The 13,886-nt window shown below is 40.5% G+C and overlaps 1 protein-coding gene across 9 annotated transcripts in view; it reads left to right on the top strand.

Moving 5' to 3' along the window:
• Positions 1 to 1,786, top strand: part of APTX (aprataxin) — a 49,133-nt gene extending 47,347 nt beyond the window's left edge. For all 9 annotated transcript variants that reach the window (XM_073021715.1, XM_007969017.3, XM_073021714.1 and 6 more), the window contains one exon: positions 690 to 1,786. In XM_073021715.1, coding sequence (XP_072877816.1) covers positions 690 to 844 — 155 coding nt within the window. In that variant the 3' untranslated portion in view covers positions 845 to 1,786. The remainder of the gene's footprint in view (positions 1 to 689) is intronic.
• The last annotated feature ends 12,100 nt before the right edge of the window (positions 1,787 to 13,886 follow it).

Here is a 13,886-nt window from a genome sequence, read left to right as displayed (position 1 = left end):
ACTGCACTCCAGCCTGGGCCACAGAGCGAGACTCCCGTCTCAAAAAAAAAAAAAAAAAAAAAGCGAGCCCTGTGAAAAGAAACTGGATTATTTGGATTGTAGTATTATTGCCACTTTGCTGTGAGTTGTCTTCTTGGGGGACCTAGAAAGCTATTATGTCAGGGTCAGTGTTTTATTGTGACAACAGGGGACTTAAAGGCTGCTGTGAGGATTAGTGGAGTTCATGGATAAGAAAGCTGTGGACAATTCTTTGTCTCTTCTGCCATCAGTTGGGTGTGAGCTTCAGGGCTGCCTCCTGTCAGGAGTGGTGAAATAGCAGGGGAAGGCTGTGTATATGTAGAAGAAAGCATTTCCTGGTGTGTAAAAGCTTAAGCATTGCTGGGGTGTTCACAATGGCAGCTGGCATTTACCGAGGGCCAACTAGAGGTAAAGCACTGTGATGAGCTCTTGACAAAGTAATATGGATTTCCTAGAGTGTGTCCTGAAGGAGTGTATTATTTCAAAGGTCGATTGCTCCTATTTATTTAAGCTCATTTTGCCTGAGGGAAGTCTAAACTAAACTTACCTAGCTTTAGAATACCTGGCCTGGCATACTGATTGGAGTCATGTTTTTTATTTTATTTTATTTTTGGTATCTCATATTGGTTTTCCAGAGTAGCTGGGATTTGACTTTTCTTCCTTGCCTGCAGCTGTGATCGAGATGGTACAAGAGGCTGGTAGAGTGACTGTCCGAGATGGGATGCCTGAGCTCTTGAAGCTGCCCCTTCGTTGTCATGAGTGCCAGCAGCTGCTGCCTTCCATTCCTCAGCTGAAAGAACATCTCAGGAAGCACTGGACACAGTGATTCTGCAGAGCCTGAGCTGCTGCTGCGGTGTGGCCCACTGGAGCAAACTGCTGGCGTCTATTTTGGGTTGCTTGTGAACTTCTACTCATTTCCTAAATGAAAACATGCGGCTTTTTCACAGAGTTTATTCTGTTATTGAGTGGCCACAATGTAGAGTCGCTCAAAGTAGTTCAGGATTAGGAATTGGGGTTTGTCATAGATATATTCTCTGGTGAGGGTGGCTGGGATATACCTGACTCACCATCTTCAGGACCCATGTCAGGTCTGACCATTGGGAGCAAAGCTATGTTCACACTGACCTAATGGAGAATATGAAAGCAGTGGGCTGGTTATAAATTTCTGTTTCTTAGATTTATCCTCCACCTCTGTAGGCATGGACACCCTTTAATCAGAGCACCTAGAGTGGCCTCTTGTTTATCCTAAAGATACTGATGGGTCTTGTTTTCTGTTAGTCTGTTATGTAATATTATTCTTTTCCCTTTCTTCCTGGGGAGGCTTACTTTGTCCAGTCCTTCCATTCCCTTCTATCTTAGATTACCTAAATGTTCCCTTCTCAGGAATTCTGTCTCATCAGTTCTTCACTGTGAGCAAAGAGGCTAGATGAGGGTGTGGGGGGTTGGAGTTTTCTTCTAATATCAAGGGTTCCTGGCTGTGAGGAAACAGCCACATGTTCGTCATGATTCAGCTGTGAAGTCGCTTTGGACCTGTTGTCTGAAAATAAAGTTAATTTGTTTGAGGCATCTCTCTTAAGTAGGTGGAAACTATCGAAGTTCAGCTGACAATCACAGCATAGACTCTAATGCATGAAAAGGTGGTTGGTGAATGAAAAAGTTGCACAGAGCCACTACTTTATTTTTCCTTGAGAACAAATTTGGATAAAACAGTTGTATTCAGTTGTTTTTTGGGATAATATTAAACTAAAGGTGAAGGGAAAGCTAAAAAGGTGTTTTTGATCAAATTGTGGATATCTTTGGGGGTGGGACTTTTCACTCAAGTTGTGAGAAAAAAGTAAACACCCTTAACAAAAGCTTCTTCTGGAGAGAAAAAGCCACAGTCCCTAGAGACATTTGACCTCAATGTCTTTTGCAAACAAACAAGATGCCACAATGGTTACTTAGCATGGGTATGGTAAGAATTATATCATTCATGATCATAGCTGCTCACATTTGTCTAACTCCTGTGTGTCCTGCATTATGCTAAACACTTTACTCAAATGATCTCATTGAATTCTCTCTATACATAACTCTATGAGGTTAGGTGCTATTGTTATGCCCCTTTAATGGATGAGGGTCTCATATTCTATAATGGGTCCTGGGCACCATCCAAAGTTGGTATTGATTCTGATGCATCAACTCATTATTTTTCCAATCAGTTGAACAGTATAAATGCAAGACTAACAGCAGAAGCCATAGAACCCAGGGGCCTTGGACCTGTGCTAATCAAAAGCTTTCCATGGCATTTCATTGATTTCCCTGAGATCAGCCAGTTCCTTTAGCCCTTTTTGTCCATCTCTCACTTCCCAACGTCTTTCATCTCTTTTCTCTGCTCCTTCTGCACTCCAGGATTGTAATCCTTAACGTCATTAGTCCATCCATCCACAGTTCTTCTATCTGGCTTGATGCTGGACCTGTAGGCCTGCTCGATTGTCTGTTTCCTCTCCTGAGGTGGTTGTCTACATACACTGTGGCTCCTGGAAGTTCTTCTCCAACCCAGCTGCAGAGGGCATGTGGCCTTTTCTTTGCAGTCATCAGGTACCAGGCACAGAAACTTCTGAAAATTGGTTGGGCATGGTGGCTCATGCCTGTAATCCCAGCACTTTGGGAGGCCGAGGCGGGCAGATCACAAGGTCAGGAGATCGAGACCATCCTGGCTAACAGTGAAACCCTGTCTCTACTAAAAATACAAAAAAAAAAAAAAAAATTAGCCAGGTGTGGTGGCAGACGCCTGTAGTCCCAGCTACTTGGGAGGCTGAGGCAGGAGAATGGTGTGAACCCAGGAGGCGGAGCTTGCAGTGAGCTGAGATCGCACCACTGCACTCCAACCTGGGCGACTGAGTGAGACCCCATCTCAAAAAAAAAAAAAAAAAAAGAAGAAAAGAAAAAGAAAATCATAGGCATATTAGTTAAGAACAGGCTCTGGATTCAGACCTGGGTCCCAATCCTGGCTTTGCTACTCAGAGCTGAGGGATCTTAGGCAAGTTACTTATTTTCTCTGAACTTCAGAATTCACATATGTAAATGGACATAACAGAGTTGAGTTATAAGGATTAAATAATCTATGTAAAGGGTTTAGCATAGTATCTGGCACGGAGAAGGACTCAATAAATGTTAACTGGAAGCCTCTGCTTTTATCTCATTGGAGGCTGGGAAGGAGGATTCACCTGATCCATGCCTCTCTGCATCTGATCCTTACTGCTGCTGGAAACTTTCTAAATACATACTCCATGTACTCCTTAGATCAGAGTTACTGGTTTCCCTTTTAAAAATTGTAAGCACTTGGGCTTTACCCAAGAATTACTGAATCACAATCCTGAGGGCCTAGGAATCTTCATTTTAAACCATTCAGGGTGAACTTTATTGAGGTTTCAGAACCACAATATAAATGAACCTTTGGCTTCAAAGCACCTTGCATTTCTGAAGCTTACGGATTTGGCTGTGTCCTGCCAGGACACAAATAACATTTTCTGGTTAGCTGCCTGGGCCTGTCATAGGTCTGCCTTCCCTCTGCTGTTTCAAGGTTATTTCTGAGTCCGGGGAGACCTCCGGCATTAGCTGAAGGGGAGTCCCTCATTACAGGGTTCTTCAGGAGTTTGGCAGAGCTCCTTTGGCCCCAGGCTCTTAGGAGCCAGGTCTGGAGATTACTTCCCCTCAGTGGCTCCCATTCCCTCTTCATGCCCAGAGATCAGTCCAGTGGCTTGATCTGGGACCTGTAATGAACACTGCCAGCCTTAGGCTCAGAGTGTATTTTTCCTTCTCTGGGTCTGTCTGAGATACCCAGGTACAAATGGTCCTTGTAGGGACCAGATCATACTTCTGGTGGTCGTTAAGGATGTCTTCAGATTCAGGGACATTTTCTAGAGCCTGGCATCTGATAGTCACACAGACTGGACGTGGCTGGATATCAGAGATTCAGGGCTCATCTGTCATTGTTGGCCTGTTTCCCTCTGCTTCCAACAACTCCAACTCGGAGGGAGACTTTCACAGGACTCTGAAGATTCTACCACAGACTAATTTTTTAAAATGTGATGAAAGCTGTGAAACCTGCTCTTCAGCATAATGAATATTTACACATTTTGTATGTGTTACCAGAGAGTTTATGGAGCCACTGAAGTGCTTCCATAGGGTCTATGGACCCTAGTTTAAGAATCTCAAGAGAAAAGATTCATCACCATGCATCTGGGATGTACAGGAGGGGTCTCAGGTCACTGTGGAGGACTAGGCGCCCACCACCATGCCTGGCTAAGTTTTGTATTTTTAATAGAGATTAAGTTTTACCATGTTGGCCAAGCTGGTCTCAAACTCCTGAGCTCAAGTGATCTTCCCACCTCGGCTTCCCAAAGTGCTGGGATTACAGGCATGAGCCATTGCGCCAGGCTTTTTCTTTTTTAAAAAAAATATTTTACCAACCAAGAAAAAGCATTGTAGTTGTGGCACAAGTTGAAAGCTGACACAACCCACTGCTCCCACCCCCAACTTGTTGACATTTATTGGAGAAAAAAACTATCATTTATTCACACTGAAGAATTAGTTACTGGCCAAGGACCTTTTGTAGAATCTTCTCCAGAAACTGTAGGAGGTCCTCTTACAATGCTGATTGGAGTTGCCAGGGTCCAGAGGCACCTCCATGCCCTGGGTCACCAGACCACCAGCCTTTGTGGCTCTTTCCCCAGCTGCATTCTGGAGGTAGGAGGCTGGGCCCAGGGCAGAGGAGGGGCCATCTGGGGATGTCTGAAGAGCCAGTTGAGCAGCTGAATTCTTATCTACTATCGACAGTATTTCCACAATCACAGGCATTCCGTAGGCTACAAATACATTGCTCAGAGACTAGGAACTGGAAACTTGCTTTTGAGAACCCGTAAAGAGGGTCAACAGGTCAAATACTAAAATGTGGTCCTTCCAGCTGGCCAGGCATTAGGAAAGAGACCCAAGATGTGGGAGGGAGGCCCCAATAGGTATCTGAATCCCCCACATCCCTGCAGTAGCTCAAAGCCTGTATGTCCCCTTTATGTGAATGAGAAAAGGCACCCCCTGCAAGCAGAAGCTTTTAGCTCACACTCACTTGAGACTGAGGTCCATATAGGGTGCAACTATACAATCTTACGGTGTGGGGTCCTGTTTCTCATGAGGTTCTCTAGGAAAGGTAGTTTTTTTGGTTCTCCATCATGTGCCCAATGAGATTAAAAGATGTGGAACAAAACAGGCTTCCAATGAAATTTCGTTGAGTGAATGACACCTGTATGAATACACTTGGAATGGATGTAGAAAACACAACTTTTTCTGTGACATCTGAATTTGATTCGCAAGCATGTTGTCCAGTGAGTCTGCATCTTTGCCCTTAGAAACAGTTTTTATTTTATTTTAATTTTAAAAAAAAAAATCCCTTCTTTTCACAGGTGTTGATCTTTAATTTTTTTTATTTAAACATTTTTTCTTGCCTTCTTCATTTTTCCTTCATAGGACTTTGGAAACATTCTGATAAACATCTTGCTGCCATTGTTTATGGGAAAAAAGTATATCTTACAGGTTAGAATTAGTGGAACATAAGCATGTTAATATTTTTCCACAGAATGTTCCAAATCTTTGCTAACAAAGCAAGTGATTAGGGAAATTGGAGTTTTCCATATCTTTTCTATGAATGGTCTATTTTCGGGGCTTATCCATGTTTGACCACCAGATGGCAGCATTTGAACAACAAATTTTTAATTGTCTTTTACAAGACAAAGCTGTTTTTGAAGCCCTTTTATATATCTTATGTTTCAGAACCAATGCTTCAAAACAATATAAGGGGCTTTTAAAATAAGACCGATGTGTGTGTAACGTATCTCCTAACTAAGATAGAAGTTTGAGGGAAAACCAGTGTGTGGGTCAAAATACAAAACATACACGATTGATTGGGAGGCTGTTTGGCTGAGAGGTGAAATGGACTCTAAAGTTGGCTGGAAGCTGGGCGCGGTGGCTCACGCCTATAATAATTGGGAGGCTGAGGCTGGTGGATCATTTGAGGTCAGGAGTTCGAGAACAGCCTAGCCCCTCCTAGCCAACATGGCAAAACCCTGTCTCCACCAAAAATACAAAAATTAGCCAAAAATTAGCCAGGTGTGGTGGCATGCACCTGTAATCCCAGCCACTTGGGAGGCTAAGGCACAAGAATCGCTTCAACCCAGGAGACAGAGGTTGCTGTGAGCTGAGATCGCACCATTGCACTCCAGCCTGGGTGACAGAGCAAGACTCTACAAACAAACAAACCCCCAAAAACATTCTATTTGAAAAAAAATAAGTTGGCTAGAGCCAAGGTTGAAGCCTGATTCTGGCACTCATGAAGTGGACCTTGGGGCATGTCAAATGCATGGTAGGCATTGAAAATATGCTGGCAAATTTTCTTAATTTGACCCCAAGTTAGTGACTGTTGTTCTCGTCGCAAGAATACCTGGGAGTAGCACTGGAAGCAGACACGTGTTTTGGGCATATTCTTCAAAAATGGCAGCATTTTTATGTCGACAATTGCTAAGTCGCTGGGGGTCAGATATTAGAGGAAGCACTGTCAAAGCAGGATGGTTAATATACAGAGAAGGTAAAGGGCTGTGTCTGCATTTTCCATGGGCCAGCTTCCCAGCAAACCTCCTTTTGATAGAAGAACCTAGCCTCATCTGTCTTCCTGCTCTTCCAAGCCTTGTGTCTTTTAAGCAGGCAGAATAAAAGTTCCAATGCCAAATAGTACCAGAATATTAAAATCGAAAAGGACTTTATATACCAGGGGTCTTGACGTTTTGAGGGAGTCATAGATCCAGAATTTGGTGAAGATGATAGCCCCTTTCCCATATGTTCTGAATGTAATTTCAAGGGAAGCACCCCCAAAATCAATAATCCTTGGATTTCCTAGGGCACATCTTCTCAGCTGGTGTGTGTGTGTGTGTGTGTGTGTGTGTGTGTCCCCTAGACTCTAATTATTTTGAACCAACTGGCAGTCCTTTTTTCCAAACTACACACAGAAAGTCACTCTGCTACCACTAGGCATCTAATCTCTCCGGTGCTTTGGGGCAAAGTTTAATCTCTTGCCTGGAGAATCTGTGAGAACTCTTTATTATAGTAGCCTCTGATGTTCCATTGAGGGATTTGAAACATAGAAGTGATTGTTATAATATCAGCAACCAACTTATGTCCTAATTAAACATCAAGAGTGCTTGCATTCCCAACTTCATGCTGAGAGAGAATATACTAACACGTTAATTAGCGGTCCTCTCTTGGTGGTAAGAATGTGGGTAATTTAAATTGTGTTATATTGTACATGCTTTTAAACTAGCTACAGTGAATACATATTTGGGAGTGTGAAAAAAGCCTCAAATTTTATTTTTAAAAAGTGATAGGTCACAAAGGAATGTAATCAACATTCAATTATTTATATTAATAGCTGATAAAACAAAAAGTGGCTAATAATTTATTTTACAAATAGTGCTAGTTCCATTCGAGTGTTCTGTGACCCTCCAGGGACAGGCATCCTACAAGGCCAAATTTGCTTGAGTCTGAGAATGACACACATGAAGATAATTCATCTGATCTGATGGATCTGATATTCCTAACACTAGATCTAGAAAAATGGTGGCTTTTTCTCTGTTTGGCCCTAACCTCGATGTCTGCGAGACACCAACTACATTTTAGTTATTCAAGATTGCCATCCATAGCAACTTTCTGTTTGTACTTACAAATACCTTTCACCACCCATTGAGATCCCATGATTTCTCTTGTAAGTTATGTTGATATGAAATGTTACGTTAGGTTTCCAACTATTGAACCACCTTGAATTCTGGGGGTGAATCCTCTTGGTTCCCTAGGGCTTCTCTTTCAGTGTTGACTTTGACTCTGAAACATTCATGATGGGATGTGTTTGGGGAATAAGATTTATAGATTGATTTATGTATTTGGCCTTGTCCCCAGATTTTGACAAAAGTATCAGGAAAAGGGGAAGAAAAGATGGAAAATGAGAAGAATGGTTAGAATTTTGGCTTGTTGGATCAGTTCCCAGAATATCCTTTGTGTTAGAGAAATCAAGTAATGGGAGAAGTGGAAAGAAAACAAAAAAGTTACTGAAGCTAAACCAAGCTACATAGTGAAGAGAGAAGGGGGAGAAGGACTAAAAAAGATATGTGAGGTGAATATTTGGGGCAGACTTTGAGGCATCTGGGAAGTGGGAGCTTTGGAGTGCTCTGAGGGATTTGGGGAAAAGAAAGGGATTTGAGGAAGGGTTAGTCTCTCTGGGTATAAATGAGTCCCTTTTAATATATTTTGAGAGATGCAAGCAAAGATTATATACTTGATTAATTTTTTTTTTCTCTTTTTGGTAGAGACAGGGTCTTACCATGTTGCCCAGGCTAGTCTTGAACTCCTGGCCTCAAGGGATCCTCCCATCAGCCTTCCAAAGTGTTGGGATTATAGGCATGAGCCACTGCACCTGGCCTTTTTTGGCCAAATTTTGACTTCTGTTGTTCCTATTCCAATTTCTCATTTCTTACATTTTGTGTTTCTTCTTTTTTTCTTGATTATATTTGCTAGATGTTTGCTTATATGATGCTATTTTTTAGAAAAGTAGTTCTTTATAACTCTTATTTTTCCCTTTCTTTTCTTTTGCTTTAAAAAAAACACTTTTGAGTCAAATACAAAGTTCATATACTTCAATATAAAGAATTTTCTTTTGGCTGGGTATGGTGACTTACACCTGTAATCCCAGCACTTTGGGAGGCTGAAGCAGGCAGATTGCTTGAGCCCAGTAGTTCAGGATCAGCCTGGGAAACATGGTGAGACTCTGTCTCTAAAAAAAAGTTAAAAAATTAGCTGGGTGTGGTGGCACACACCTGTAGTCCCAGCTACTCGGGAGGCTGAGGTGAGGATTGCTTGAGTCTGGGAGGTCAAGGCTGCAGTGAGCTGTGGTCATGTGACTGCACTCCAGCTTGGGTGACAAGCTGGAGTCTCTTTTGGGTCTCCAAAAAGAAAACAAAATAAATTTTGTTTTTATGATGAATTAAATTTTTAAAAATAATGAAAATATTTTTCTCTAGTTTCACGACCTGAACCATCAGGTTTTCTTGTTTCCATCAGAGAAGTCACATGTCAGGATGCTAAAGTGTTTGACCGTAGGATAAGGCTTTGTTCCTCATACATTTCACAATTTTTTTTTCTCTTTTCTTTTTTTGAGATGGGTTCTAACTCCATCACCTAGGCTGGAGTGCAGTGGCATGATTATAACTCACTGCAGCCTTGAACTCCTGGGTTCAAGTGATCCTCCCACCTTAGCCCACAAATGTTTCTTCCTATTTTCTTATACATGAGTAGCCCCTACTACAAAAACACAGGATCTGCCGTTAGTCTTTTATACTTCAGCATGATTTTGCAGATCACTATTATCTTTTCCAGACAGGAATTTGCATTTCAATTCTTTTTGTACAACAAAAAGCGTTGTCCTCAGTTGAAGGATTTTTAATTTTAATGAAGTCCAGTTTTTAAGTTTTGTCTTTTATAAATTGTGTTTTGGTATTGTAAAGTCATTGCTAAACCCAAGGTCACCTAGATTTTCTCCTATATTATCTTCTCGGTGTTTTATACTTATATGTTTTATATTTATGTCTGTGATCCATTATGTCTATGAGTTAATTTTTGTGAAAGGGGTAAGATCATTATTTAGATTCATTTCCATGAATGTCCAGTTGAAGCATTTTTAAGCATTACCAGATGGCGAAATTTTTTTTTTTTAAGTGAGAAAAGACATTTATTTTCTTATGTAAAACATATATTGTATATAACAGTAATGACATAAACTGATTTATAAAGAAGGCAAAAATAAATAATATTTAGAAAAAGCTGATAGCAGTAGAAATTTAAAAATTGAAAACTTTTTTTTTAATTGAAAACAATTTTTTTTCAAAAAATTGAAATGAATTCTTGCTGTCGTCCCCCATACTGGAGTGTGATGGCACGATCTTGGCTAACTGCAACCTCCACCTCACAGGTTCAAATGATTAGTGATTCTCCTGCCTGGGCCCCACAAGTAGCTGGGATTACGGGAGCCTGTCACCACGCCTGGCTAATTTTCGTTATTTTTTATATATATATGTGTATATATATATACACACACACATGTTTTTTAAAATTATACTTTAAGTTCTAGGGTACATGTGCACATCATTCAGGTTTGTTACATGGGTATACATGTGCCATGTTGGTTTGCTGCACCCATTAATTCGTCATTTACATTAGGTATTTCTCCTAATGCTATCCCTCCCCCAGCCCCCCACCCCACAACAGGCCCCGGTGTGTGATGTTCCCCGCGCTGTGGCCAAGTGTTCTCATTGTTCAATTCCCACCCATGAGTGAGAACATGCAGTGTTTGGTTTTCTGTTCCTGTGATAGTTTGCTGAGAATGATGGTTTCCAGCTTCATCCATGTCCCTACAAAGGACATGAACTCATCCTTTTTTATGGCTGCGTGGTATTTCATGGTGTGTATGTGCCACATTTTCTTAATCCAGTCTGTCATTTATAGACATTTGGGTTGGTTCCAAGTCTTTGCTATTGTGGATAGTGCCACAATAAACATATGTGTGCATGTGTATAGTAGCATGATTTATAATCCTTTGGGTATATACCCAGTAATGGGATCTCTGGATCAAATGGTATTTCTATTTCTAGATCCTTGAGGAATTGCCACACTATCTTCCACAATGGTTGAACTAGTTTACACTCCCACCAACAGTGTAAAAGCATTCCTATTTCTCCACATCCTCTCTAGCATCTCTTGTTTCCTGACTTTAATGATTGCCATTCTAACTGGTGTGAGATGATATCTCAATGTGGTTTTGATTTGCATTTCTCTGATGACCAGTGATGATGAGCATTTTTTCATGTGTCTGTTGGCTGCATAAATGTTTTCTTTTGAGAAGTGTCTGTTCATATCCTTTGCCCACTTTTTGATGGTGTTGTTTTTTTCTTGTAAATTTGTTTAAGTTCTTTGTAGATTCTGGATATTAGCCCTTTGACAGATGGGTAGATTGCAAAAATTTTCTCCCATTCTGTAGGTTGCCTGTTCACTCTGATGGTAGTTTCTTTTGCTGTGCAGAAGCTCTTTAGTTTAATTAGATCCCATCTGTCTATCTTGGCTTTTGTTGCCATTACTTTTGGTGTTTTACACATGAAGTCCTTGCTCATGCCTATGTCCTGAATGGTATTGTCTAGGTTTTCTTCTAGGGTTTTTATGGTTTTAGGTCTGATATTTAAGTCTTTAACCCATCTTGAGTTAATTTTTGTATAAGGTGTAAGGAAGGGATCCAGTTTCAGCTTTCTACATATGGCTAACCAGTTTTCCCAGCACCATTTATTAAATAGGGAATCTTTTCCCCATTTCTTGTTTTTGTCAGGTTTGTCAAAGATCAGATAGTTGTAGATGTGTGGTGTTATTTCTGAGGGCTCTGTTCTGTTCCATTCATGTATATCTCTGCTTTGGTCCCAGTACCATGCTGTTTTGGTTACTGTAGCCTTGCAGTATAGTTTGAAGTCAGGCACCGTGATGCCTCCAGCTTTGTTCTTTTGGCTTAGGATTGTCTTGGTAATGCAGGTTTTTTTTTTGGTTCCATATGAACTTTAAAGTAGTTTTTTCCAATTCTGTGAAGAAAGTCATTGGTAGCTTAATGGGGATGGCATTGAATCTATAAATTACCTTGGGCAGTATGGCCATTTTCACGATATTGATTCTTCCTATCCATGAGCATGGAATATTCTTCCATTTGTTTTGGTCCTCCTTTATTTCATTGAGCGGTGGTTTGTAGTTCTCCTTGAAGAGGTCCTTCACATCCCTTGTAAGTTGGATTCCTAGGTATTTTATTCTCTTTGTAGCATTTGTGAATGGGAGTTCACTCATGACTTGGTTCTCTATTTGTCTGTTATTGGTGTATAGGAATGCCTGTGATTTTTGCACATTGATTTTGTAGCCTGAGACTTTGCTGAAGTTGCTTATCAGCTTAAGGAGATTTTGGGCTGAGACGATGGGGTTTTCTAAATATACAATCATGTCATCTGCAAACAGGGACAATTTGACTTCCTCTTTTCCTAATTGAATACCTTTATTTCTTTCTCTTGCCTGATTGCCCTGGCCAGAAGTTCCAACACTATGTTGACCAGGAGTGGTGAGAGAGGGCATCCCTGTCTTGTGCCAGTTTTCAAAGGGAATGCTTCCAGTTTTTGCTCATTCAGTATGATATTGGCTGTGGGTTTGTCATAAATAGCTCTTACTATTTTGAGATACATTCCATCAATACCTAGTTTATTGAGAGTTTTTAACATTGAAGGGCTGTTGAATTTTGTAGAAGGCCTTTTCTGTATCTATTGAGATAATCATGTGGTTTTTGTCATTGGTTCTGTTTATATGCTGGATTATGTTTATTGATTTGCATATGTTGAACCAGCCTTGCATCCCAGGGATGAAGCCCACTTGATCATGGTGGATAAACTTTTTGATGTGCTGCTGGATAAAATTCAGTTTCCCAGTATTTTATTGAGGATTTTTGCATCAATGTTCATCAGGGACATTGGTCTAAAATTATCTTTTTTTGTTGTGTCTCTGCCAGGCTTTGGTATCAGGATGATGCTGGCCCCATAAAATGAGTTAGGGAGGATTTCCTCTTTTTCTATTGATTGGAATAGTTTCAGAAGGAATGGTACGAGCTCCTCTTTGTACTTCTGGTAGAATTCGGCTATGAATCCTTATGTTCCTGGACTTTTTTTGGTTGGTAGGCTATTGATTATTGCCTCAATTTCAGAGCATGTTATTGGTCTATTCAGAGATTCCACTTCTTCCTGGTTTAGTCTTAGAAGTGTATATGTGTCCAGGAATGTATCCATTTCTTCTAGATTTTCTAGTTTATTTGCATAGACGTGTTTATAATATTCTCTAACTATAGTTTGTACTTCTGTGGGATCGGTGGTGATGTCCCCTTTATCATTTTTTATTGTGTCTGTTTGATTCTTCTGTCTTTTCTTTTTTATTAGTCTTGCTAGCAGTCTATCAGTTTTGTTGATCTTTTCAAAAAACCAGCTCCTGGATTCATTGATTTTTTTTGAAAGGTTTTTTCTGTCTCTATCTCCTTCAATTCTGCTCTTAGTTATTTCTTGCCTTCTGCTAGCTCTTGAATGCGTTTGCTCTTGCTTCTCTAGTTCTTTTAATTGCGATGTTAGGGTGTTGATTTTAGATCTTTTCTACTTTCTCTTGTGGGCTATAAATTTCCATGTACACACTGCTTTAAATGTGTCCCAGAGATTCTGGTATGTCTTTGTTCTCATTGGTTTCAAAGAACATCTTTATTTCTGCCTTAATTTCATTATTTACCCAGTAGTCATTCAGGAACAGGTTGTTCAGTTTCCATGTAGTTGTGTGGTTTTGAGTGAGTTTCTTAATCCTCAGTTCTAATTTGATTGCACTGTGGTCTGAAAGACATGTTGTTGTGATTTCTGTTCTTTTACATTTGCTGAGGAGTGTTTTACTTCCAACTATGTAGTCAATTTTGAAGTAAGTGTGATGTGGTGCTGAGAAGAATGTATATTCTGTTGATTTGGGTTGGAGAGTTCTGTAGATGTCTGTTATGTCTGCTTGATGCAGAGCTGAGTTCAAGTCCTGGATATCCTTGTTAACCTTCTGTCTTGTTGATCTAATATTGACAGTGGGGTGTTAAAGTCTCTCATTATTATTGTGTGGGAGCCTAAGTCTCTTTGTAGGTCTCTAAGGACTTGCTTTATGAATCTGGGTACTCCTGTATTGGGTGCATATATATTTAAGATAGTTAGCTC

Source organism: Chlorocebus sabaeus, chromosome 12 (assembly GCF_047675955.1).
Source record: "Chlorocebus sabaeus isolate Y175 chromosome 12, mChlSab1.0.hap1, whole genome shotgun sequence".
Lineage (NCBI taxonomy): Eukaryota > Metazoa > Chordata > Mammalia > Primates > Cercopithecidae > Chlorocebus > Chlorocebus sabaeus.
Note: the sequence above shows the minus strand (reverse complement) of the source record. Positions and strands in the feature narration are given on the sequence as shown.